At 42.9% G+C, this 26,441-nt stretch overlaps 1 protein-coding gene, 1 long non-coding RNA gene and 2 other non-coding genes across 4 annotated transcripts; 1 reads left to right on the top strand and 3 right to left on the bottom strand.

The window, feature by feature from the left end:
• Window positions 1–1,477: 1,477 nt before the first annotated feature.
• On the top strand, window positions 1,478–1,550 carry trnaf-gaa (transfer RNA phenylalanine (anticodon GAA)). The gene has a single exon. It is a non-coding gene; the product is annotated as a tRNA-Phe (tRNA).
• Window positions 1,551–3,918: 2,368 nt separating this feature from the next.
• On the bottom strand, window positions 3,919–4,268 carry LOC148666384 (uncharacterized). The gene is made up of 2 exons (XR_015936633.1): window positions 4,089–4,268; window positions 3,919–4,010 (listed from the first exon to the last, which is right to left on the bottom strand). It is a non-coding gene; the product is annotated as an uncharacterized LOC148666384 (long non-coding RNA).
• Window positions 4,269–4,370: 102 nt separating this feature from the next.
• LOC148666385 (zona pellucida sperm-binding protein 3-like) lies at window positions 4,371–5,234 on the bottom strand. The gene is made up of 4 exons (XM_088632916.1): window positions 5,084–5,234; window positions 4,889–5,006; window positions 4,590–4,690; window positions 4,371–4,512 (listed from the first exon to the last, which is right to left on the bottom strand). The coding sequence occupies exons 1-4, from the start codon at window positions 5,206–5,208 to the stop codon at window positions 4,371–4,373; spliced, it is 486 nt and encodes a 161-aa protein (XP_088489042.1). The 5' UTR covers window positions 5,209–5,234.
• A 5,453-nt stretch (window positions 5,235–10,687) lies between these two features.
• trnaw-cca (transfer RNA tryptophan (anticodon CCA)) lies at window positions 10,688–10,759 on the bottom strand. The gene has a single exon. It is a non-coding gene; the product is annotated as a tRNA-Trp (tRNA).
• Between the last annotated feature and the right edge of the window lie 15,682 nt (window positions 10,760–26,441).

The following is a 26,441-nucleotide window of genomic DNA, read 5'->3' on the forward strand; positions in this document are numbered from 1 at the left end:
AGGCCGGGAAAGGAGATAACACATTGTATTTTTATTATTGAGAGACAGGCTCACTGTTCCTCAGGCTGGGACAGGAGTTCAAACTGTATTATTATTATTATTGAGAGACAAGCTCACTGTTCCTCAGGCTGGGACAGGAAATGACACACTGTATTATTATTATTGAGAGACAAGCTCACTGTTCCCCAGGCTGGGACAGGAGGTCATACTCAGTATTATTATTATTGAGAGACAGGCTCACTGTCTGTTCCTCAGGCTGGGACAGGAGATCACAAACTGTATAATTATTATAGAGAGACCTGCTCTTTCCTGACTGTTCCTTAGGCTGGGACAGCAGATCATAATCTGCTTTATTATTATTGAGAGACTGGCTCACTCCTGTCTGTTCCTCAGGTTGGGAAAGGAGATCACACACTGTATTATTATTATTGAGAGACGGGGTCACTGTCTGTTCCTCTGACTGGGGCAGGAAATGACACACTGTATAATTAGTATTGAGGACAGGCTCAGTGTTCCCCAGGCTGAGACAGGAGATCACACACTGTATTATTAGTATTGAGAGACAGCCTCAGTGTTCCCCAGGCTTGGACAGGAGATCACGCACTGTATTATTATTATTTAGATACAGGCTCACTGTGTGTTCCTCTAGCTGGGACAGTAGATCACACTGTATTATAATTATTGAGAGGCTGACTCACTGTTTCCCAGGCTGGGACAGGAGATCACACACTGTATTATTATTGAGAGACAGGCTAACTGTCTGTTCCTCTGGCTGGGGCAGGGAATCACACACTGTTGCAGTGTTCTCTCACGAGGCACCAGTTCTGTAGGGGTTTGGGCATTTACTGGGACAATTATTTTTGTGGGAGTAAATCACAAAATTGATTCTTTTAATGGTCTTAGAATCCAACCATGCGACATAACTCAAACAACGCACACACAGGTACTAATACACAAGGATACATTTGTTAATATATAGAATATGCATGCAAACCTAACAGATCTTATCGTAAGGGTTATCAGAATACAAAAGATATAAATTCATTCAGTTACAAAGAGTTACACATATCAAGAGGACATAAGTATATCATTCATTTAGACCGTTTCGTAATTGTTTACAACTTCTACATGAGATACTCAAAACAAGTACATAACCCTTAGGAATTAAATTGATATCAACTGGTTGGGAGCAGTAATGCAATAAGGTTGAATACTCACTGGCGGTGGCCCCCTTTTCTCACCGTTTCCGTAGTGCAGCGGTTATCACGTTTGCCTCACACGCGAAAAATCCCCGGTTCGAAACCGGACGGGAACAGCCTCTTTTTGTACGCTCCTGTACTTCACAGAGGTCTTGAGCGAGCGGTCACATGTTCCTTTCCTTCTGAGTGACGTTCCTGCAACACTCTCCCGCTCCTCTTGGTGCGCTCATGCCGTAACACAGGAAGGCTGGAGCAGGTGGCTGTGTGCTCTCTGCACCGCCGAAATAGCTCAGCTGGGAGAGCGTTAGACTGAAGATCTAAAGGTCCCTGGTTCGATCCCGGGTTTCGGCATTTTGTTTCATCGCGCCCTTTGTTCCTCTCTCCAGCGCCCCCTGCCTAAAGTGCCGCGTCCCTTTCTCAGCCCGAAACGCAAGCGAGACACCAGCAGCAGTTCCTACAGGTTTCTGTAGTGTAGCGGCTATCACGTTCGCCTAACACGCGAAAGGTCCCCGGTTCGAGACCGGGTGGAAACAGCCTTGTTTTGCACGCTCCTGTACTTCACAGAGGTCTTGAGCGACCGGTCATTTGTTCCCAATGTATTTCCGGTGCCTTCGTGCATTCTTGTACCAAACGCACGTTCCTTCTGTACGCGGAGCCGATCATTTGCAATTGGGCTGTGCCGACAGACCAGGACGAGCTCTGTCGGCTCAAAAGCAGCGCAGGACCTGCAAGAACAACAGAAAGATTAGCATCCAGCGGGGGCCTCTTAGTGAGCCCAAGATCTCATCAAGAATCGGCTCCAGCAACAGGGCGGGACCCATTGTTCCATTCTCCGACCACTCTCGGTGTAAACAAGTCCCTCCTGGTCTCTGCTTGAAATGCACTTCCCTGCGTTTGCTTTGGTGTAACTGGCTTCCCCTGCATGGGCGAATGTGAAGAAGATCCTTAGTAAGTCATTGAAGAAAACCGAGAAGAGGTCGGAGTGGCCTCTGTCGTTCATCAACGATCCAGTCAGGCAGTACTCCTCTGCAAAGCGCCGTTCGTTCACATCAATTGGCTTTTTTTTGCCTTCATTCGTGCAAGTAGTAAAAGCAGACACCCCTATTCTGCCGTGACCCGGATTGTTGCGGCCACAACACAAAGTACTGACCACTATACGATCACGGCGAAGTTACCAAGTTACATGTGGCAGGGCGGAAAAGGCTGTGCTCTCTTTGTGTGACATAATTCGGAAAAGTCCTGACGTTGCATTTCAACTGAGCCCCAGTATACATCGACCCTTCGACACTCTGAGTGAGAACTCTCTTGCATGTTTTCTCATATTTATGTAGTTTGCTTGGTGGCGCAGTTCTCGTGCACAAAGAACGCTTTGAAAAGCGTCAAAAGCAAATCATTCCAAGTTGGTCGTTTGTGTTTTCCGTTCAGACGCGAAATGCTGAAATGATCTCTCGGCTCCTCGGTTGTCATTTCTGCTACATAGAGGAATCACAGCACGCGTGTTAAAAGAAGACTGTGATATTTGGTATTATCACCCTTACTCCCCCCCTTCATAACCGTCGCTCTTCTTATTCTGGTCTCCTAACTGTCCCCCAAGCCCGTCTACACTGTATGAGTGACAAGGCCTTCTCCTGTTATGCCCCCAAGCTCTGGAACTCTCTCCCCAAGGATACCAGAGTCACCTTCCCTAAACTCCTTCAAATTCAGACTCAACACCTTCTTCTGTAGAAGAGCCTTTACTGAACTGGTTCGATTCTTTACCCCTCTGCTTCTACTTTCCTTAGTACCACCATCCATGGTCTCCTCTGTCTATTGGAACTGTTATATCCTGTGTATTCTAATTGTAATTATGTCAAGTACTTTGAGAAGCCACCTTTGGAACCATTTTATAAAACAGTTTATCCTAAAACCTTGAAGCTTTAATAGGGCAGTGCAGTAGGGCTAAAAATTGACATTGGTAGTGGGCCATCATGATTTGTGCAAATTATAGGTAGTCACAAAGGGAGACTAGGATTCACTTGAAATCCATGACACGGGACACTGAAACAGTGGAGAGGCTTTGTGTAATAAGCGTTCAGTCTCAATCTACACAGTCTGTGCTGCTGGTAGAGGTGGTTGTGAACACCTGTCTTCCCAGTCAAGTACTGGGATCTCCAGTCTCAATCCTAATACTTCTCATGACTGTCCAATACCACTGCTGTGAAACCAACGCCCATAAGACAAGACCTCCGAGATTCTAACTGTACCATTATTCACTGATGTTTGGGCACCAGTATTGTTCCTTTGCTAAGGAAGGGAAGGCCTACTTTACACCAAGCCCCTGTTGACAATTCCTTCCTTGTGTTTATTTTAGTCAGTTTGTGCAGCCCAGAATAGGACACCAGATCTCACTCTTACTGGGCACTACAGTAGCAACTCACACTCCATAAGCACTACCCCTCTCGGAAATGGGAGGATTTCCAGTATATTTAACACCTCTGTCTCTCCCCCAGTAAAAAAAGGCACACTGCCCTGCTCAAAGAATTATGCAGCCATCTTCCCCCAGTACAATGCTTTATTACTCCAGACATTTTCAGTCCTCATTGGCAGCAATACAAGAAGCATTCTTGAAAGGGGAACCCCCCCCCACAAATACTTCCATTGATTAATGGGTCTCACTTCCCTTGAATTCCTCCATACCATTTAAACCTATAAACCATAAAGAAACAAGGGCAGGCAGAAGGGTCTTTCACAGCTTTATTGAGATGTTGCCATTACAAGGCGAGTGGAGGCAGGAGAGTCACAAGGGCCAGGCTGGAGCCTTCATTCAGGCACCTGGGGAGGAAGAAGGAGAACAATCCAGCTGCACTGCAGGACACCACCCCTACAGGAGCTCCTCCTGCCAGACCCTACCTGTCCACTGGCCAACATCTCCAAAGTCCTCTGCTCCCTCCACATCCTCACTGGTGCTCTCAGCATCTTCACTGGAGCTCTGAGGGTCTCCCTCCTCATCCTCAGTCCAGTAAGCTCCCACATCCAGAGGAGCTTCTACTGGTGCCACAGCCACCCGACTGCTGGTCACCAGGCTCCTGGTACCTGTGGACAAGCAACACCCAGGATTGAGTGATCTGCTACACCCAGAGACCCACAGTCTACTCATCTAAACAGCCCCTTTGTCCAGCACAGGATCATTCCTCAGTTGTCCAAGCATGGTTGTCTCTTGGGCAGAGATGCATCCACAAGGGATAGAGAACCAGACCCACCTTCATTCCAGCTGCCAGCACACCTGAACTCACAGCAGGCACAGACCTCATGGTCACCATACAGCTCCTCCCACCTGGAGGAGAGGAGGACAGGTGAGGCCTCCACCTGGCATGTCCCAGAGCACCCACGGCAGGCTCCTTGCAGAAGTACCTCTTCGCCTCCCTGTTGTAGGTGCAGGACTTGGTCCCTGGTGTTGCTTTAGCAGGAGCCACAGCCATGACACAGTGCATGTACAGCTCAGTCACTTCATGCTACAAGAGGGAAGGTCACAGCATTAAGGGATCAAGGCCAATAGAGGGACAGAGAAGGGCCTTCTGCCATCAGTGAAGGCAAGCTGGCAGCTCTAGGCACTACAGCTGCCACAGTCTGGTTCACATCTAGATCATGGATGGAAAAGCAGACCATGGATCAGTAGAGCAGGAAGGCTGAGCGGCCTTTGAGAGCAGTACCTTCCTGGACAGCTTCTTCTGGAAGAGGAAGGCATCAATCGTGAAGCGGAGCACATCCTTCTGCTTGGAGGGGACAAACCTGAACTGGCAGCCATCTGCCTTGCTGTCCACCATGCACCTGGGGATAAGGACAAGGATGAACCCCTGCAGGCTCTCGGGGCTCCTGCCCACCTCTCCTCCCAGAAGGGTCCGTACCCCAAGTTGTCGATCACGGGGAAACGGGGCTGGGAGTGCTGGTCCGGTTTCTCCGTTACGTAACACGAGTGGATGTACAGCCTCTGCTCCACTGTGGCAAAGTAGGCAGTGGCCTGGAAGTACATGGGCTGACCCAGGAAGTACTCATCCTTAGGGGGGAGAGAGAGAGAGAGAGAGAGAGAGAGAGAGAGAGAGAGAGAGAGAGAGAGAGAGAGAGAGAGAGAGAATTACACCTGCACACAGCACCCCTTGCAGGCAGGAGGAGCCACTCACTCAAGGAGCTTACAGTTGGTGGTGAGCAGCACAAAGCTGTGCTTGTTCTTCAGGTCCTTGAAGAAGGTCCTTCTCCTGGCCCACGTGGGGACATAGCCAACCTTGTAGGAGTAGTGGAACCTGCATGACAGAGGGGGATGAAGGGCTCCTGGACACTTTCCCAGTGGCTTCTCAGCAGCAGCAGAGCCCTGCCTACCTGTTGTAGGAGCACTTGACCGGCACAGAGAAGGGAATGAAGCGATGCACAGGTGCACTGGAGGAGGGCGGGGCATAGCGGAGAGTGTTGGAGTACACCAGGCGGCCTGGACAACCTGCAGGGTCACAGAGGAAGGGATATTCACAGGCAAGGCAACCCCAACACTGGCCCTACAGCTCACATCGATACACTGCCTGTAGATGAAGACCCGCTTACCGATCGCTCGGTGCCGCACTCGTGAAGCCCGTAGATGAAGTAGAAGTAACTGCGTGTGGTTCGGCTGACGCTGCAGTTGCCCAAGGTCACCTCCGATGGCCGACAGCTGAAGCCGAACAGGAGCCGACTGACCCTCACGTACATCCTGCTGGAGTCGCACCACACAGCCACTCCTCGGGTGCCCCCGATGGCCGGGCGAGCCGGCAGCCGCCCTCGCTGGGTAGGAAACAGGACGCTCTTGATGTAGGCGGGTAAGGGGCGGCTGCCGGCTTCGGGCTTCATCTTCTCCTTGTCGAAGTAGGGCGAGTACGCGTCTCTGGACACGGGAAGGCAGCGAAAGTCGGGAGCCAAGGACTGCGAGTCGTTTTCGCTTGCAGACAGGTCTTCGGAGGGCACATCTGCCAGGCTCAAGTCCTCCTACTGGGCTGCGTCTTCAGGAGCCGGGAGGTCGGCCTGGAGCGCTAATTCCCGAGAGTCCCAGCCAGCCGGCCCGGCGGAGATCAGTGCGAAGAGCCCGGCCCCTGCGCACAGGCACAGCATAAAGAGAAACGAGCGCATTGCCAAATTGACGTCCCGCTAAACTGCTACAGAAGTAAGACAAATAAACCACAAAACTATGTTGAAGCAAGAGAGCATAAAGTGTGAACGCCGTGACTAGGTTTTTATACTAGCAGGACTATGCTACCACACACATGGTCACACTACCGCTCAAGCAACACAATCAATTACATACAGAGACCCGGATTGTTCTCAGCGTCTAATTAGAACCTGATTCCAGTCTGAGGCGGGACTCCGTGAAGCCGCCTGAACACTTTCCCGTGTGTATCTGACCTCAGCGGAGGAGTTCCACGCAATTTCGACAGAATTAAATCACCCACACGTGTAAAATTTGCTCAGATTAATTTATTGTTCAATTAGTTTCTAATTTCCGAGGAAAGTGTGTTAAACTCGCTGTCAGACAGAGTACGGAACATGCGACACGTCCGTCCACACTTTCTTTTATCGAGGGGGCTGTTCTATCAACACGTACCGCAATGGAAATAATTTTACTATTTTTCATGTGTAATTGCATATCATATTAAAATGTGTAATACAAGCATTTCTTTGCTTCCCAGTAAAGAAATACTGATCAGCTTTTGACATGATCTGATAATAATTTGTCTGATTTTCCAGAGATTGCTTTTGCTTCGCAGCACTGAGAACCTATGGAAGCCCGTTTCCGCCAGGGAGTAAAAAAAACGCACTATGGTATCTCAGAATTGTGACTTAGAATCATAGAATTGCGACCTAAAAACTCAGAATTTTGACTTTATCTCTCACATTTGCGACTTCGAAAAGCCCATATTTCATTGTCTGTCCTTTTGTTATTGTAACGAATTCGGGTTCTAGGGCTTGTGCCCTCGCCGCTCCCACCCTACTTCGTGCCTCACTGTAGTGGCTCAAACCCAGGTCTTGCTAGCTAGAACCCGAATCCGTTACAATAACAAAAGGACAGACAATGAAATATGGGCTATTTCGAAGTTGCAAATGTGAGATATAAAGTCGGAGTTGTGAGTTACTAAGTCGCAATTCTGAGTTACTTAGTCGGAATTCTGCGATACCATAGCGCGTTTTTTTGTAAGTCCCTGGCGGAAACGGGCTTTCATACATTTCAATTAGTCTGATCAGTGCAGGACAAGTTAATGTAGAATCATTACTATGTCTGTCAATTGTTTGTATATAAATGAATGTCTTTGACAACTTAATGTTAGTTTTTAATTTAGTTTTACGATGTAGGTCATGTGTTAACATATGCACGAGCATACGAAATGTCTCACTCCTGATTCAGCTCATGCTCCATAGGAGAGAAGAGATTCCTCCTGCTTCTCGTACAATCATATCAGAACAGAAGCCATTGGCCATTCATATTCCTGAATTTTAAATCCCTGTGTTTTTCTGTATCCGAATGCCTGGTGCAGCTAATTCGAAAGCAGAGTCTACCATTTACAGAAGCGTATTGTTGCCACCAAGGAAAAAAAATCCTGAGTTTACAGGAGTAAAGAGGAAACAAATGCAAACACCGTTTAGAAAAAACACACACGTCTCAGGCCTTAACCATGACAAGGATGGGATTTGAACCTAGACGAGCAGAGCACAATGGATTAGCAATCCAAAAAGTGACTCCTGTTTAATTTTCTTTTCGCTTCCTCGATTTCTAGTACGCTCCTCAATCCTTACAACCGATAAACAAAACGACTTCATGTGCCACAGCATTCTGCTGCAGGTACTGTTTGCACCGTGTATTAGGCGAACCCGAATTAAATATTTCAAATATGTGAAGAATTTCATGAAAAAGATCACAGCCAATGTCAGCAAATCGGAGCCTGTAGGCAGCTTCAACAGAACAAAACGATCTGAAGCCGCAATTCTTTCATAGAGTGTATTGTGACACTCTAACCACGTTGTTGCTATTACTGCTACTTCTGCTGCCGTTGCTTTAAACTCTACTCAGCGGGCAAGTAAAGTTGTACAAGGAAAAGACTACTTTGAGCCGTCCAAATTCCATTAATTGAATTTAAGCTTTTTTTATTAATAACAGCATTAGTAATACATTGCGTGCTCAGAAACGTTACTTATTAGCTTATGAAGCAATATTGTTTCGACAATTTGCGGTCTTCAAAACGTAAACGCTGACGTTTTTATACTTCCTTGTGAGCAGATCACCTTTGATTTAGAAAAGGAAAACTTACTCCCCTGTTGCTTTCATTGCAATATTTGAATCGAGACCCAAGCGCTAAGAAAGCTGAAACACGCAGAAGTAATAAACTCGATTTTAATTTAGATACACATTTTCGAATGCAGCCTTCATTACAAGACACTCTCGAAATCGTGTTATGTAAAAAACAGAAAAACGAAAATATATGGATGACAATATTTAAAAGCTGAAGATTTTACTTTTGAGAAATTGTCATTTTATGTATCTAGACGCTTTTCAACCGCTGTTTTTAGAACTTTGCTGGGCTTCCTGAATCATTTTCAGTGTTATAAACTGGGTGTGGAGATAGCGATCACTTTGTAGAGCAGTTGATAGGCTGGAGCTGTTCAGACTACTCTTGTTATTTCTCAAACGCTTCCATCATTTTTCTTTCACGCTAGGACGCGAGTGTGTACATGTGTTTGGTTTTCGTTTCACCGATTCTCATTGAAGATTTGGGAATTAACGAAGAAAGAATCAGTAGCCAGGAAGGCAGAAGCTTTGGTTCTCAACGATCTTGAAGACACGCCCATGTAGAGCAGCGTGTGATGATTTGTACTACAAAAGACCAAGTGCTCAGTGAGGTCTGCGTTTACCGTTGAAACTTTTCATCTCAGGTGCAAAAGCAGTTGTGTTAAACATAGCTGAGTGGCGCAGCAGAAGCGTGCCGGGTCCATAACCCAAAGATCGATGGAGCAAAGCCATCCTCTGCTATACACCTTTTATGCACGATTGATAAGCACACCATCAGTTTAATGACGTGCATTGAAACTGATTTCTTCTCTTGTGTGTGCAAACTTCACACTTACGGTGCTCTTTAATCTTTATAAATATGCAGATGCCCAAATGTTTCTTTGGTTGTTCTGACATCCTTTATAGATTCCTCAAATCCTTCAAATGAACATCCATATCAGCACAATTATGTTTATATATTTTAAAATTAAAGTACATATAACAAAAATATCAATGTACATTTGTAATTGCACTGTGCTCATTTAATAATGATTGTCAAGGATTGTCAAGTTCTCCAACAACTCTGTGTTATAATTTTAAAATATTTTTGCTAAGGATACACAACGGGTGTATAAGGCATTCTAACTACGGCCAGCTGAAGATAAAAATTCATACGTGAAAATGGTTTAAAACACGCACATTTCCTGCAAAGTTCAAGAGGGCTTTTAGCAGAGATTATATTTACATCGAAACAATCCGACAATGTTGTGTTTAGCAGAAGTGAGTTAACATGATCCGTGACCTAATTTACCAGAGCAAATACTCACTCAGCAAGGTCTGCTTTACTACAAAAGAGAAGTAGAGTCAAAGACGTGATCATTTCATGCCGTTGTGGAACAAAACGCTTTTTTCTTGGAATTCTAAATCAATTAGAAATTCAGATCGAAACATAAAGGCTTTGTCTGCTTAAAAGTGATGATTTTTAAAAAATGATAAAAATGTAGAAAACACGTTTCTCACGTAGAAATTTAAGATGGGGGTGGGGTATTACTAGGGGCGGCGCTGAGCTCACCATGGTGCAATTCATTTACGTGAAGGGCTAGTGGTTTAATGAATAACGCGTCTGATTTCGGTTTATAAGATTGTCGATTCGACTTCTACCGGGGTTGTGTGATTTAAATCAGGCTCCTCAGAAATAGATGTCCGTTATGTAAATGAACCGCACCTGAAAGCAAACGTTGGGTCTGGGTTCCTTTCTTTCCTGCATGAAATAGCAAATCGTTACAAAAAAAAAAAAACACCAACTAATGTCCAATGGCGTTAGTCATTTAAGTAAACATGAATATACTGTAAGGTCTTGGTACATGGGAGTGGATTTCAACCACAATTAAAAGAAGGGCAAATTATAATTACAGGCTTTAGACACTTTTTCATACAAAAGTGACCAAACATTCCCTAACTTTCAGGTTTGCTTGAACCTGTAACAGAAAAGCGGTTTGAAACTTCCATTCTCTGATGTCACTGTCTCTAAAGTCGGACTTGATGTTTCACGGATGTGCAGTGTGCCTTTTCTCTTGTCATGTTCATGATGATTCGCTGCATAAGCTCCTGACTGGGTGTTCTGTACTGCGCTGTTACTTCGTTCAGATTACCTCTGTGGTGTACAGATAAAACCCAACTGCATGGTGTAATTTCCGGGTTCGACACCAGCAGCACCTGCGAACTCCTCAGCTGACCTCGACGTGATTTGAACACGCAACCTTCTGATCTGGAGTCAGACGCGCTACCGTTGCGCCTCGAGGTCACTCACATCAAGTGCTTTTAATTCCCCCAAAGAGAACAATCAGCGTCCCTGAAAAAGATTTTTTTCATTCTCTCCTGTGAGGAGCGCCGCTCTCCCAACGAGGGTCTCTTCTTCCCAGACCACAGATTATTCTTTCCGCCTGGCTCTCTCACAGAGAGCAGACACACCGTCTCCACTGATGTGTTTACTGCATCTATAGATCTGACCCCCGATATTCCTGGACAGGATATTTACCACCAGCCTCGTGAACTTCTCATCTTGACCTCTCCCAGGAGGAGCACAATTAACACAGAATCCTCTCTCCATTTAGCAAATAACACAAAACACTGTTTACCTGTCAAGACAGAATACCGGGATGCTCCAGGTGAGGCTTGAACTCACAACCACGGCATGACTCCACTGATCATGTCATTTTACAAAGCCTGAACCGGAAAAGCGACTGGAAATCGAGCACTTATGGCGTTGTTTTAATACTTGCCTACTCTTTCAATTTTTCGGTCAAATCTTTTATTTGGGAGTACTTTCAATTGATGTTAATCCTTGTCCCGATGCACGATTCTGGGCCATGTTGCATCTTGAATAATGTTCTTATACAGATGCAGCCATTCAAAATGGGTGAGGTATTTCGCGGCATACCGCGACACACCCACCGGGGTATCACGCGGTTCACGTGTGTCACGTGACTAACTAACCGGCGTCGCCTTGTAAAACCGCCAGGGGGAGCTTAACCTCTCATGTACAGCATTTGAGCCTTTAATTTTGAACTGTGTATTACAGCATGTTAATCATCAGTCATTAAAATGTTGGTATATTTTATGAAAGCAAGATTGCTCAGTTGGAAAAAAGTACACAACCTACCTTTATCAGATATATTTATGCATCAAAGCCTTTACTGAAGATATTACTAATAGTATTAATAATGGATGACTTTGGACAAGCTGTATACTCAAAGTATAATTTCTTTAGCACATTTGTACAAGCACTTGGAATCTGTCCAAGCCATACTTTGTCAGGCATTTTGTTTTACTTCAACGGGCATAAAAACTTCCTTGCTTTTAACAGGGCGTTTCATAATTTCTAACTACGAAAATGATTTAAAATGCGACACCTATCATGAAAAGAAAAAAATACACACCAGTATTCCATTTCTCCCTAAACATTGTAAGCTTCAAAGTCTTTAACTAACGTGATACCGGAGTCAACAAGCATACTTTTAGAATTTGATTAAAAGGGAATATAATATGGAATCGCGTATCTAAAGAATTTAATAACGGTATGATTATATCCGTGTACTGCGGCAGGACTGTGTAAGGCTGTTTCGCCTACCTGATCATGCGAGCTGTCTGGTAGCCTACTGGTCTAGGTGCGTGACTACCAGCTGGCAGGTTGTGTGTTCGAATCCAGCTGGTACTGGACTTTTATTTTAACAAACATTTCTTCGAAAAAATAGGTAAGCGATATTATGGACAATCAATTGACTTTTATATTTCAAAATATCGCAACATGATCGATATTTGCGATATTTTGAATATATCTTCCCTTCTGACAGCGGTTCCTGCTTCTATTGTGTGTGTGTGTGCAACAGTAAATTTTTATAGAGAAATGGAGGCTGGACAGTATGCGTTACAATATAAACATTTATATTGATTTAAATCGTGTTCTGATTTAAATCGCAAACGCGTGTTTAATTATGTGTTTTTTAATCATGATCAGGCTAATGCATTTCTACATTTTCTGTATGAACCAGCTTAGAGGTTCATACAGAAAGACAGCTTGTGTTTAAATTGAGTGTAAGGTAATTTATGCTTCTAAAGTCATGGTCAGTATTGTTGTACTGTGCTGTACTGTGTCACATTATTTTATAGCGTTTTTATTGCGTTATTAAATCCGGTGGCGCTGTGTTAGTTTCCTGACTCACATTATTTAAACTGCGACACTGATCATTCATCTCTAAATAAACTTTATTTTATATAGCGTTTTAAGCAAATAGGTAATTAGATTGCTCATAAACCTAATCACTTTTTCTACATAAACACAGCGTGATTGCTCTCTGAAAATGCTTTTCCTTTATTTTTAAAGTAGGCTCAGATTTCAACTATAGATCGTATTATTATAAACTTTCTTGGAAAAATGTATTTTATGTAAACCATGTTTGCTATTAATTCATTTAGGGCTAAAATACGTTCATTGTCTTCTAATCGAGTCGAGTTGACATTGGAAGCCTGCCACACCCGGACCGTTAAACCAACGCATTAGCACGTCAAAGCCCATTGAGCCAGTATTGGCTTTAGTATCCCCCCTTCTCCCCTCAATTCAATTCAGTTCAAGGTGTTTTATTTGCATGACAGATGGGTACAAGCAGTGTTGGGTACTGTATGTATATTGTAACGCTTACGGCAGACAGGCACTGTGTAGGAGCCGACGCACCAGAGCAGCGCCTGCAATTTTTATATTTATAACTTAGTTTTTAAAATTAGTCAAGCAATACGAAGCATCTCCTTTTACTTAGTGCCTGAGCATACTGCAACGCGTGTGAAGCCCATAAACGATATTAATTATGGAATCGCGTATCTCAAGAATTTAATAACGGTATGTACTGCGGCAGGGCTGTGTAGGGCTGTTTCACCTGCCTCTTTATGCAAGCTGTCTTGTAGCCTACTGGTCTAGGTGCGTGACTACCAACTGGCAGGTTGTGTGTTCGAATCCAGCTGGTGCTGGACCTTTCAGTTTTATTTATTTATTTTTTAATCTCGTAACATAAACATATTACCGTATGCAAACTGTACTGTATACAATATGTATATGTTTATTTAATGTCTTAACTGTGCCCGTTTAAGTATTGAATATTCATATCTAATTTTACCACTGAAGGGAAATCTTAACATAAACATACAGTATATGGCTGGTCTTGGTACTTTAAAGAAAAAAATACACACCAGTATTCCATTTCTCCCTAAACATTGTAAGCTTCGAATGAAACCACTAAATAAAGACATAAATATAGAAATCTTAAGATTTGTTTTATTTAATGTTGGTAGCAGGATGAACTGTCAGAGTGTATATTTTGTCGCAAAGTTGCTAGAAGATGTTAACAGTGAAAAAGGTATTTAGAAATGAGTTATTTCAAGATGAAAAAGAAAACATACACGAAACATGGTTTCATTACGACCAGAATCGGTCTTGAGATATTTTTAACTTGATTTACAGTATTTGAGAGGTATGTCTTCACACCGATACTACAGTGCTTAAGTACTGCTCACGTATATGTTTCTAGGTTTATATTATGCATTTCATACGGTCAAATTACTTTTGAGCAACTAATAAGAAGCGCGAAACGGTATGCGTTTTAGTTTTGTTTTGTGCTGGGACCCGTGGATTGATTAGAGATATCAAGTACATACAAGTCATTTTTTAAATGATGTAGTTCGTCTTGAAAAAATGTTACGAGTACATCATCTATCAACAATTACACAGGTTCTGTTTCCATATTGCGGATTTTGGTTAGGTATTATCAAATCCAGTGGCGCTGAGTGTTACTTTACTGAGTCCTATGTCACATGGTCTGTGATTGAAACCTATAAAACCGTTTAATTCGTCACAGCCAGCACTCTTCAGGTGTGAGGGTCTTCTGCTCAGAATGAAACGCTAAAATGTTTGTGTATATTCTAATGGTAGTGGGGGCAGGGTGTGTGGGAACAGGTTTGGTTGAAATTGCATTGGAGATCTATGTTCTTCACACCTGAAACATTTTCTCTGAAAGGATTTTCTTCGCAGTTTAACCGATCTTGTTACAGCATGTTACAGTTTACTATTATTAACCATATTAATTTTAAGTGCTTAATGTAAAATCTTGTAAAAATATATTTTCATTGTTCAAATATACATTAAGTCTGACTATCATATAATAAGTTAAATACAAAACTAAAGAAAAAATAGGGTTAAATATAATTCAAAATATTTTGCTAACAATGTTAACTGTTTATGAATAATAAAATGTATTAACTAAGGAGTAGGATGGCACAGTTGTTAGTATGTTTTTTGTTTTGTTTCTTTTTCATAAATACAACAGTAGTACCTGATGTCTCAGTGGCTTTCAAAATTAAATTATGCATGCAAACCTGTGAACTAGAAAGATAACTAAGATATCCATCCATTATATTCCATAATATCCATGAAATATATGGCGCTGAAATACAGTATGTGTGACGCATAAAAGACACCAAGGGATTGGGTGAGCTCCCATCACAAAAAAAAACTGCGAACCTGCACTACAGCGACCATAGTACAGTATGGAGACCAAGGCGTTTTACGGGAAGAGACGGGGTGCTTCTGCCGCCCCAGCTTCCAAAGAGCGAAGGGTAAGCAAATACAGCAGACTTCATCTGAAATACGTGATTACAGCGCATATTACAAGGTATTATTGCCGTTTTGAATTTTAAATTCAATTATAATTATTTCTTCGTAGCCTGTTCTTCAAGAAAACACCTCACGGGCGAAACGATCTACCACCAGGACAATAAAAAAGAAAGCGGTAAGACGGAAAAAAAGAAAAGTTTATTTTGACTTCTGTTCCGCGACTGATGAATACTACTGTGTGACTTTATTTCTTACATGAATTATGTTATTTTGCCACAGGCCGTGGGTCTCTGCTCTCGGCCACTGGCCAGGGTGCCAACCTGTAGAAGCAGCACCTGTATGGAGACATTTCGGCAGCAGCGGGAGCATTACGATGCATTACTGGGGAGGATTGGGAGGCTAGAGTTCCAGCAGTCAAACAGTTGTGCAGCTGTCTCCCGAAAAGTGCCTCTCCCCGCCGCGCAGGCTGCAATGCCTGGCGGAAGCTCTGCCCCCCGCAGAGCACACACCGCCTCAGGACACTCCATCCCGGCCTCTCAGTTCACCACCGCGCAGGAATCTGTTGATGCTGTCCCCGCCGGCTATCTCCCCCCAGGAAGCACAGCGGAATTCACAGATGCCAATGGGACGAATAATTCTCCCAGATGTCCAACTGCTACCCATCACCCAGGAGATGGAGGGGGGGTTGTACTTGCAGTGCATCGGCATAGACGGGAAAGCAAGAGCCGACCGCTACGCCGCCCTCGTGTTTCGAAATCTTGTGACTTTTGAAATTTACTGGGGGTGGACCACGTCTGTAAATTTCGATGGGTCCAGAGGCAAAAGTGCCTTGCCTTGCAATCTCCAGGAAACCATTAGTACGATGGTGAATCGGAGATTCTCAACCCTTGCTGCGTACGACTGGAAAAGAATTCGTGATCGGATCAACGAAATGCTTCGTAGGAGGAGGCGGTCTTTTCCTCTTGTCTAACAGTCTGTCCACAAACAAAACATTCCTGTTAGACAAGAGGAATTGAAAAAAAACAATTTTGTCAATGAAAACCGGTGTGTGTGTCTCTCCCTGCTGGATGTCCCTCTCACAAACTGCTGAATGAATAAAATAATTTTATTGAAAACGAGTTTGCGATTGTCTGGTCTTTAAATTCTTGAGATACGTGATTCCATATTATATTCCCTTTTAATCAAATTCTAAAAGTATGCTTGTTGACTCCGGTATCGCGTTAGTTAAAGACTTCGATGCTTAAAATGTTTAGGGAGAAATGGAATACTGGTGTGTATGTTTTCTTTAAAGTACCGAGACCAGCCATATACTGTATGTTTAAGTTCCAAAATTAATATCGTTTATGGTTATAAATCGTTAAGTTATAAATGCAGACGCTCCCTCAGTGCGCTGCTCTGGTGCGTCGGCTCCTACACAGTGCCTGTCTGCCGTAAGCATTACAATATACATACCCAACACTGCTTGTACCCATCTGTCATGCAAATAAAACACCTTGAATTGAATTGAGGGGAGAAGGGGGGGAATACTAAAGCCAATACTGGCTCAATGGGCTTTGACGTGCTAATGCGTTGGTTTAACAGTCCGGGTGTGGCAGGCTTCCAATGTCAACTCGACTCGATTGGAAGACAATGAACGTATTTTAGCCCTAAATGAATTAATAGCAAACATGGTTTACATAAAATACATTTTTCCAAGAAAGTTTATAATAATATGATCTATAGTTGAAATCTGAGCCTACTTTAAAAATAAAGGAAAAGCATTTTCAGAGAGCAATCACGCTGTGTTTATGTAGAAAAAGCGATTAGGTTTATGAGCAATCTAATTACCTATTCGCTTAAAACGCTATATAAAATAAAGTTTATTTAGAGATGAATGATCAGTGTCGCAGTTTAAATAATGTGAGTCAGGAAACTAACACAGCGCCACCGGATTTAATAACGCAATAAAAACGCTATAAAATAATGTGACACAGTACAATAATACTGACCATGACTTTAGAAGCATAAATTACCTTACACTCAATTTAAACACAAGCTGTCTTTCTGTATGAACCTCTAAGCTGGTTCATACAGAAAATGTAGAAATGCATTAGCCTGATTATGATTAAAAAACACATAATTAAACACGCGTTTGCGATTTAAATCAGAACACGATTTAAATCAATATAAATGTTTATATTGTAACGCATACTGTCCAGCCTCCATTTCTCTATAAAAATTTACTGTTGCACATACACACACACACAATAGAAGCAGGAACCGCTGTCAGAAGGGAAGATATGTTCAAAATATCGCAAATATCGATCATGTTGCGATATTTTGAAATATAAAAGTCAATTGATTGTCCATAATATCGCTTACCTATTTTTTCGAAGAAATGTTTGTTAAAAGAAAAGTCCAGCACCAGCTGGATTCGAACACACAACCTGCCAGTTGGTAGTCACGCACCTAGACCAGTAGGCTACAAGACAGCTCGTAATATTTGTAAACACAATGATCAGGCAGGCGAAACAGCCCTACACAGCCCTGTTGCAGTACACGGATATAATCATACCGTTATTAAATTCTTTAGATACGCAATTCCATATTATATTCCCTTTTAATCAAATTCTAAAAGTATGCTTGTTGACTCCGGTATCACGTTAGTTAAAGACTTCGAAGCTTACAATGTTTAGGGAGAAATGGAATACCGGAGTGTATTTTTCCTTGTGATATTTTAAGCTCTAGTTGAATGATAGGTGTCGCATTTTAAATCATTTTCGTAGCTAGAAATTATGAAACGCCCTGTTAAAAGCAAGGAAGTTTTTATGCCTGTTGAAGTAAAACAAAATGCCTGACAAAGTATGGCTTGTACAGATTCCAAGTGCTTGTACAAATGTGCTAAAGAAATTATACTTTGAGTATACAGCTTGTCCAAAGTCATCCATTATTAATACTATTAGTAATATCTTCAGTAAAGGCTTTGATGCATAAATATTTCTGATAAAGGTAGGTTGTGTACTTTTGTCCAACTGAGCATTCTTGCTTTCATAAAATATACCAACATTTTAATGACTGATGATTAACATGCTGTAATACACAGTTCAAAATTAAAGGCTCAAATGCTGTACATGAGAGGTTAAGCTCCCCCTGGCGGTTTTACAAGGCGACGCCGGTTAGTTAGTCACGTGACACACGTGAACCGCGTGATACCCCGGTGGGTGTGTCGCGGTATGCCGCGAAATACCTCACCCATTTTGAATGGCTGCATCTGTATAAGAACATTATTCAAGATGCAACATGGCCCAGAATCGTGCATCGGGACAAGGATTAACATCAATTGAAAGTACTCCCAAATAAAGGCTCAAATGCTGTACATGAGAGGTTAAGCTCCCCCTGGCGGTTTTACAAGGCGACGCCGGATAGTAAGTCACGTGACACACGTGAACTGCGTGATACCGCGTGATACCGCGACACGCCAACCGGGGTATGCTGCGAAATACCTCACCCATTTTGAATGGCTGCATCTGTACATTTAGGACTCAGTACCGATAACACTGCTGCTATTGATGGAGTAGAAATAAGTATATTGGTAGTTTTATCTGAGGCAAGAAGTACTAGAACACCTCCTATACAAATGTTAGGATTCAGAGCAAGAAATATTTTTCCACCTCACCCAATGGTATTGCATTAACGAAGCTGAATCTGGCTTCTTATTCGCCAGCTTCTTCTGCCTTAAATGCTGCTGCTGTGATGTTATGCCGCCTTTCACCTGTAGATGGCTCTTTACAGTAATTTTTAAAAGTACTAATCGGGATGGATTACTGTATTTATCCTCAGCAAAGGGGAATATGTAAGTAGTGAATATCCAAATAGAATTTTTGTGTGAAACACATTTCAGAAAATTGTAAACCAATTTTCAAAACTCACAATAACACAAACACAATAAGTAAATAAGACAAAACATAAGTTCACAGGCACTTTCTGCATATTTACCACGACCTTACCTTCTGATCATAAAAAGTCTTAAAATCTTGCATTTTACAAGAACTTTTTAATATAAATGGGACATTTAGAACATGGCATATGAGAATATATGGTTAACCGAGGATGAGCAACGGGTGATGGCACTTTCTGCTTCTTGCTATAAACCTACCCCCTGGTTATAAAAAATATCTAAAAAGTCTGACATTGAGGTGTGAGAGACAATTGAACAGACTATCAAAATTCTGAACTTTAGGAAATTTTACTGTGCCATTTTTTTTAAATATGACCCTGTGAACATGGCATGTCCCTCCTTCCTCATTACCAAAACATCTCAATGTTCCTGTTGCATTTCAGTTGTGACATTGTGAACATGGCATGTTAAAGTATATAGAAAATCTAGATCAGAACAGGCTAAATGCAATTCATAGTGATTTATCATTTTCTTACTTTCTAAATAAAAAAATAAAATTCAGTGATTATGACACTTCGGTATGACATAAAGTATGCTTCAATGACAGAATAAATAACCATGGAAAAAATACCCACAGTGGACATTCATATTTGTGATTATAGGAATGTTAAATATCAGGTGAGTAGCTGCGTCAGCATGCGTAGGCTGCAAAGGAACAAGTAAAAGGTTATTCCATGCTGAAAAGAGAAGAAAGGAAACACAACGTGTTGGCCGTGGAGCCTTCTTCAGGTGTTAGAAAGACAGGGCAGTATGCAAAGATACATTTCTTTTTAGCTTTGCTGACTGCAGTTTATCTTTGATGACAACATCAAAGACATTAAGGAATTCTTACAGCTAACAGCTCCACATCAACTTCCTTTTATAACTAACCTCATCAGATCTCTCAACTCCCAACTCTTCCAGTTTCTCACTTCAGAGAAGGATAAAAAACTCAATCATCCTCTACAGAGAAAAACCATCAACACCTCCACCAATCCTAACCTTGTTGTTACTGTACCCTCTGACCTTTCCCTTTCACCCCTTTGCATCCTCAGCTAACATATTTTAATATTACAACACAATTACAATAGATTGTACAGTATTTACAGTTTAAAATTAAGGTAAATATGTCAAAATATTAAAATCCAACTGCACAGTGCTAACAAAACAATGCTTGTCAAGTTCTCAAACAAATCTGCATTGTATTTTTAAAATATTTCAGCAGAGGATGTGACGGGAGTATAAATGACGATTCAACGATCATTTTTCTTGGGTGAATATGGTTTTCTGGGGAGTTGCGATGTTGGGCATTATTGGACATTTTTGACACGTGTTGAACAGTCGCATTTCCTACAAATATTAAAATAGCTATGGTTTAGCTCAAAAATCCAATCGACCTATGCGAAAACAATGTTTACATCACAAAAGAAACCCATCCCTGGTTGGACTTGAACCACCAACCTTTTGGATAACAACCAAATGCACTAACCGATCAGGCCACAGACACTGACTGGTGGAGAATTTTCTCAAATCCCCCCAAAAAAATCTCTTACCGTGCTTTTTGCCGGCCGGTAATATTTCTTCTGCACTGATAACCAAGAACTGAATTTCATGTTTCGCAAGCTGTGTGAATTTAATCAAAAACAAGTTTTCCAGAAAGGAAATGAACACGTGCATTTAACGAAATCAAGCCCTTTGTGAGTGCCCAAAATGGTACGTTCTGTACTACAAGATAGGAAGAAATACACAGCTGGGATTCAAACCGCAGTTCTTTTGTTTAATAAAGAGGGACTTTAACCAACTTGTTAGGAATCCCTGGTGGGAAGATACACGGATCCTGTGCAGACGCAGGCACGGGTGATAGATGAGGCAGGCGAACAAACCAAAACGAGAGGCAAGGTCGTAGTCAAAAGGCGAAAGGCAAGTCGTAATCCAGGAAGTTCTCCGGTAGCAGACAGTCCGAGGCGAGAGGCGAGGTGCAAAGTCGAAAAGGCAGAAGGGGAATCCAAAATCCAGAATAAACGAGGTACGGGGAAAAACGCCAGGTAGAGCTCTCAAGGAGTAGACTCAATACCGAGCAGTGGGAAGCAGGTGAAGATGGTTTAAATAGCAGTGCGCACCGCAATGAGTGTGCGCAGGTGGTTTAACTCGTGCGGCGGCGTTTGTTAATAATCACCTGCTGCTGGGTCTGATTAGCTCGCTTACGCTTTGGTCTTGACTGCCTGGTGGTCGTGACACAACTAAGCTACGGTGACTTGACATCCAACCCCTTTTACAGCCACTTGGACACATCGCTCTGAGACATCTGCATTCAGAAAGCGCTGAACCTGCTCTCAGAGCAAATGGCCTCTTTTACATACAGTAGCAGCCCCGACAACGAGAAACTAAGAGAATTGGCTTTTATCTGGCATATCTGGCGTTTGACATCTCCCAAGGGCAACAGAGTTCTTTTGCAACACTATTTCTTCTTCTTTTTTATTTCTGTCCGCTTTGATAAAAAATGAGAAATCGTGCAAGGGAAAAATGTCTTTTTTTCATAGAGAAAACTTGGACCGGGAAATGTTGTGTTGAGAAGAAGTGATTTAACATGATACGTGACCTGATTTATAGGAGCAAATGCTCACCCAGCAAGGTCTGGAGAAGTTGAAGAGTCTGGTGGATGTGATAAATATACGGTGTTGTGGAAGAAAACAGTCTTTCTTTGAATTCTCAATCAATTGGAATTTCAGTGCGAAACATAAACCCTTTGTCTGATTTAAAGAGATTATATTTTAAAACTCATAAAAAATCAGAAAACACATGTTTCTCACTTTGAAATTTTAGACAGGGCGTTATATTACTAGTAGCGACGCTGAGCACACTATGGGGGAATTCAGGTTATGTGAAATACCAGCAGTTTAATAAATAACACATCTGATTTTAGATCATAAGATTGTAGGTTCGACTTCTACCTTGCTTGTGTAAATTTTATTCAAGCTCCTCAGTAATAGATGTCTATTATGTAATGAACCGCACCTGAAAGCAAACATTGGGTCTGTTTCCTCTGTTTTCCAGCATGAAATAGCAAAGCGTTACAAAAAGTACCTGCTAATGTCCAATAGCGTTTTTTTTTCAAATTACATTTTCAGGCTTCAGACACTTTTTAATAAAACAAAAGTGTCCAGAAACTCCCTAACTTTCAGGTTTGCTTGAACCTGTATTAAAAGAAGTTATTTGAAACTTCCGGGATTCCATTCTCTGATGTAGCTGTCTCTAAAGACGGATGTGATGTTTCGCAGATGTGAACTGTGCCTTCTCTCTTGTGTTCAAGGGTATTCGCTGAGTGAGATCCTAACTGTATGTCCAGTAGGGCTCTATTTTGTTTAGATTATCTATGTGGTGTACAGATAGAACTCAACTACATGGTGTGAATTCCGTGTTCAGGACGAGCAGAACCTGAAAAACTAAAAGCAGACCTCGACATAATTTGAACACACAGCCTTCTGATGTGGAGTCAGGCATGCTACATTTGCGCCACAAGGTCACAGCTATAACCACAGAAACCAAAATAGTTAGAAATATGGAACACAACTGTTGTTCCCCAAGAAGGAAAGCTGTTTTGTACTGACGTCACCTGTTTATGTAACCCAGATTGTGAAGACGACTCTGCCCTATCAAAGACAAATGTTAAACAAAAGTTGGAAAGCACACTCTGAACCCATCTGTATATTTGATTCCCGCGATCCTTTCAAAGCTGCTCAGTACTGAAGAAAGATGTGAAGACGGGGGTTTGAATTTAATCTTTTCTGTAGGGGGTTTAAACTTCCAAGTCACAAGCTGGGGTTTATGGCAGGAAAGGGGGTTAACTGATAAGGATTGCAGATGCCAGCTAGGAACCCCCCTGGGTGTAATGTTAAACTGACCATTTGCCCAGAACATCGTAAACTGGCCAAATACCATGAACCCCCCTCTTTACCATCAGACCGAGTGACGTCAGAAACGGAGAAGAAAACACTATATAACCCAAAAGTTTGTAACAGTACGTTGAACAATACTTCGGTTTTGTTGTTTCTTGCGGGAAACAAGACTTCGGCTTTATTGTTCCTTGCATGCAATAAACTCATCTGTTTTACTTCATCTCGGGATCAAGAACCTTATTTCTTCTGTTACAACAAATTTGGCGTAGTCGGCGGATGCTCCAGAAGGCGCAGAACTTCCCATCGGCAGGAGAGACGGTCAGCGCGCACATAACTAAGAGGTAAGGACTCCTCTTTTATTTAAAAGTCCCGACTCTCTCTGACCGATTGGGAAATCTCTGCTCCCTGCGAGAATCGCCCGAGATGACGGAGTAAACGTGAGTTTCTGAATTCCTCTGGCCCGGGGAAGGCACCGGTGTATGTAATGGGTTGTTTGCTGTAAGCCCAGAATTTGGTCTGGCAGGGGTTCCGCGGTATTGTGTACAGGCGTTCGAAGCTGGTGTATGCCTTAATTGCGCGTGGAGTTTTGAACGGGTTTTGGACCCTTACCGTGAAGTTCAGGACTGGTGTGGGTCTTAATTGCACCCGGAGTTCTGAAGGTCAGAACTGGTTTGGGTCTTAATTGCACCCGGAGTTCTGAGGCTCAGAATCGGTGTGGGCCTTAATTGCGCCCGGGGTTCTAGAGCAAGTGGTGCATTAAATGCACGTAGTTCAGGACTGGTGTGGGTCTTAATTGCACCCGGAGTTCTGAAGGTCAGAACTGGTTTGGGTCTTAATTGCACCCGGAGTTCTGTGGCTCGGGATCGGTGTGGGCCTTAATTGCGCCCGGGGTTCTGGAGCTGAGTGGTGCATTAAATGCACGTATAATTCAGGACTGGTGTGGGTCTTAATTGCACCCGGAGTTCTGAAGGTCAGAACTGGTTTGGGTCTTAATTGCACCCGGAGTTCTGTGGCTCGGGATCGGTGTGGGCCTTAATTGCGCCCGGGGTTCTGGAGCTGAGTGGTGCATTAAATGCACGTATAATCCAGGATTGGTGTGGGCTTTAATTACGCCCGGGGTCCTGAGATTAGCTACGCCTTGATCGTGCACAGATTGGAGTGGCGTGGTTTCTGGCGTGGCGTGGTTTTTTTTTGTTTTAAAGGAAGCAGGAGTGGAGGAGATATATGTATGTATGTTTTTGGTGTTTTCCTTGTTTGTGAAATACATATACACACGCGCGACACTGGCATGGGCGCACCTCATAGTGGGGAGCGGGGCATTAAGTGGCAGGATTTGGGGGACGTTGAGACCCGAGAATCGCCCTGATTGAGCTCAGTGCGTAAATCCACCCCGGGGCAAAAGCAGCGATGCTGGCGTTCTGGGGATGGTGAATTACTGATCAAGAAAGGGGTTTTTCGAGGTCTCGTTTCTTACCTGTGAACAGTGCGGTGTAAGTCCTCTCTAAAGTCTCGGAGAGGCATTTAGATCTGGAGGTAACAGACGCCCTTAGCTGAATGAGTGCAGGAATGCACAGGTTTTTCCAAGTGAAAACATCCCCCTACTGAATGAGCTGTTACCTCACACACGACAAAAGTAAATCTTAAAGAGACCGAACATGTGCGCTAACTGATGGTTTGAGAAAGTGGTGGAAGGGTCCGTTTAAATATCGGAAAAGTGTAAGTTGACGGAAAAGAAGGAGAAAAATATGGAAAAAGCTGAGCTTGTCAGAGGGAATTTGGGGCGAAGACGCCTGTAAAGAAAGCATATATGAGTATTGATTGGCAAAAGCACAAGCATGTAGCTCCCACCCTGGTGCACGGCCGGCACCAGTAGTGGCAGATACATGACGAAAAAGAAAGAAATTGGGATGTGACTTAAAAGTGTGTTTACGGGGAAAATAAATACCCGGAAGAAAATATACTTTACTCGCTACGAAAGAGTATAGAAAAAAAAGCTAAAAGAGGCAGTACAGGAGAATGAGAAACTAAAGAAGGAATTAACTCCTGGTCACGCTGCACTGGTTAATGTGCTGCAGCCAGCGACTAAGTTATGTCCTGCTCTCCCACAGGGGAACAAACAGGCAGGAAACGAAAATAATTGGGATCAATTCCCTCAGTGGCCATATGGAGAAGGGGGGTCTGATTGGGATAACACTTGGTATGAGTGTGATAAAGACGGATCAGGGTCTCCCCTGTTAGAGGGAGGGCGCCCGCAGATCTGTACTCTCACTCGAAGTGGGAAAGGACTTGATGTAGCAGGGGCTGGCGCCGTTGATGACAGCGCCACTCTAATACTGTCTCGCACCCCGTCAAGGGGGTCTGCAATCGCACCTACCTTCCCTGATTTCCCCCATACGATCAAATCCAAAACCGTAAGATATTGACCGGTGGGCTAAAGTACCGCACCCGAAATTAGAAATGCAGCGAACCTGGAGTGCGCTTCAGGAATTAAAATGATTCATGTAGAAGTAAAACAAGAATACAGCACATTGTATTACGAAGAGAAAAATATATTCTCGATGTGTATGTGTGTTTTATGAATTTGTGTGCCGGCATGTATGTGTGTAACTGTGAGTTTTGGTCTACTAAATGACGGTGTGAGTGTGTTTAGCCAGCGGGACTGGCTAGAGACGTAACTAAAGAGACTTGACGAAAATCAACTTAAGGAGATTGGAAAATATAAGAGCGTCTGAAACGTATAAGTACAGTACAGGTGGACGTAAAAGTAGTTAAACAGTTTTTGTATTATTAGAAATTATTATAAATTGTAATTTATACAATTAGTTGCAATAGTGGAAACAATTTGGTTTTATTCGAATGTCTCGAGACCAGACATGCTGAAACGCTGTAGGTTTAGAATCGAGACTGGGGAGAATAACGTCTTGTGAGAAAATCTGTTTACCTAACGATTAGATCCTGTAAATCCCTTGTAGCCTCCCTAAGTCTGTCCCAGTCCAGTGGTTAAAAAATGTACTGTTAATGGAGTGGTGGTTTCTCTGTTAGGGGATACTGGAGCACTACTGTCATGCTTGTTTCACTCCTCTGTTCAACAGTGTACTATAGAGCAATGTATAGGGGAAGATGGCAGGAGGCCACAGGAGTATTGGGACAGCAAGTTTTACTTGCCGAGTACCAGATTTTAATGGGTGGTTTGATCCCAGATCTATTGGGTTGAAATATTATGCATTACAAAGAATGACTATGCAGAACAGGGTATCACGTGGCTTCAACTGGCTGTGATCACTCAGTATGTTGATGGTATTCTGAGTGCTTCCCCTGACGAGGAAACCCACAAGTCTGAGTTGCTTCAGCTTTAGAGTGTCTAATAGAAGCAGTTATGATAAGGCCCTTTTGTGTCTAGCATTGTGGAATTTTAACAGGGCCTGGGTAATATGTTTTTTACAGGGTGAGCACAACTCTTAACAGATCTGCTTAAGGGGGGAGTGCAGTACAAGGACAAGATTGCCTTGGTTCC

Source organism: Lepisosteus platostomus, chromosome 5 (assembly GCF_059453375.1).
Source record: "Lepisosteus platostomus isolate fLepPlt1 chromosome 5, fLepPlt1.hap1, whole genome shotgun sequence".
NCBI lineage: Eukaryota > Metazoa > Chordata > Actinopteri > Semionotiformes > Lepisosteidae > Lepisosteus > Lepisosteus platostomus.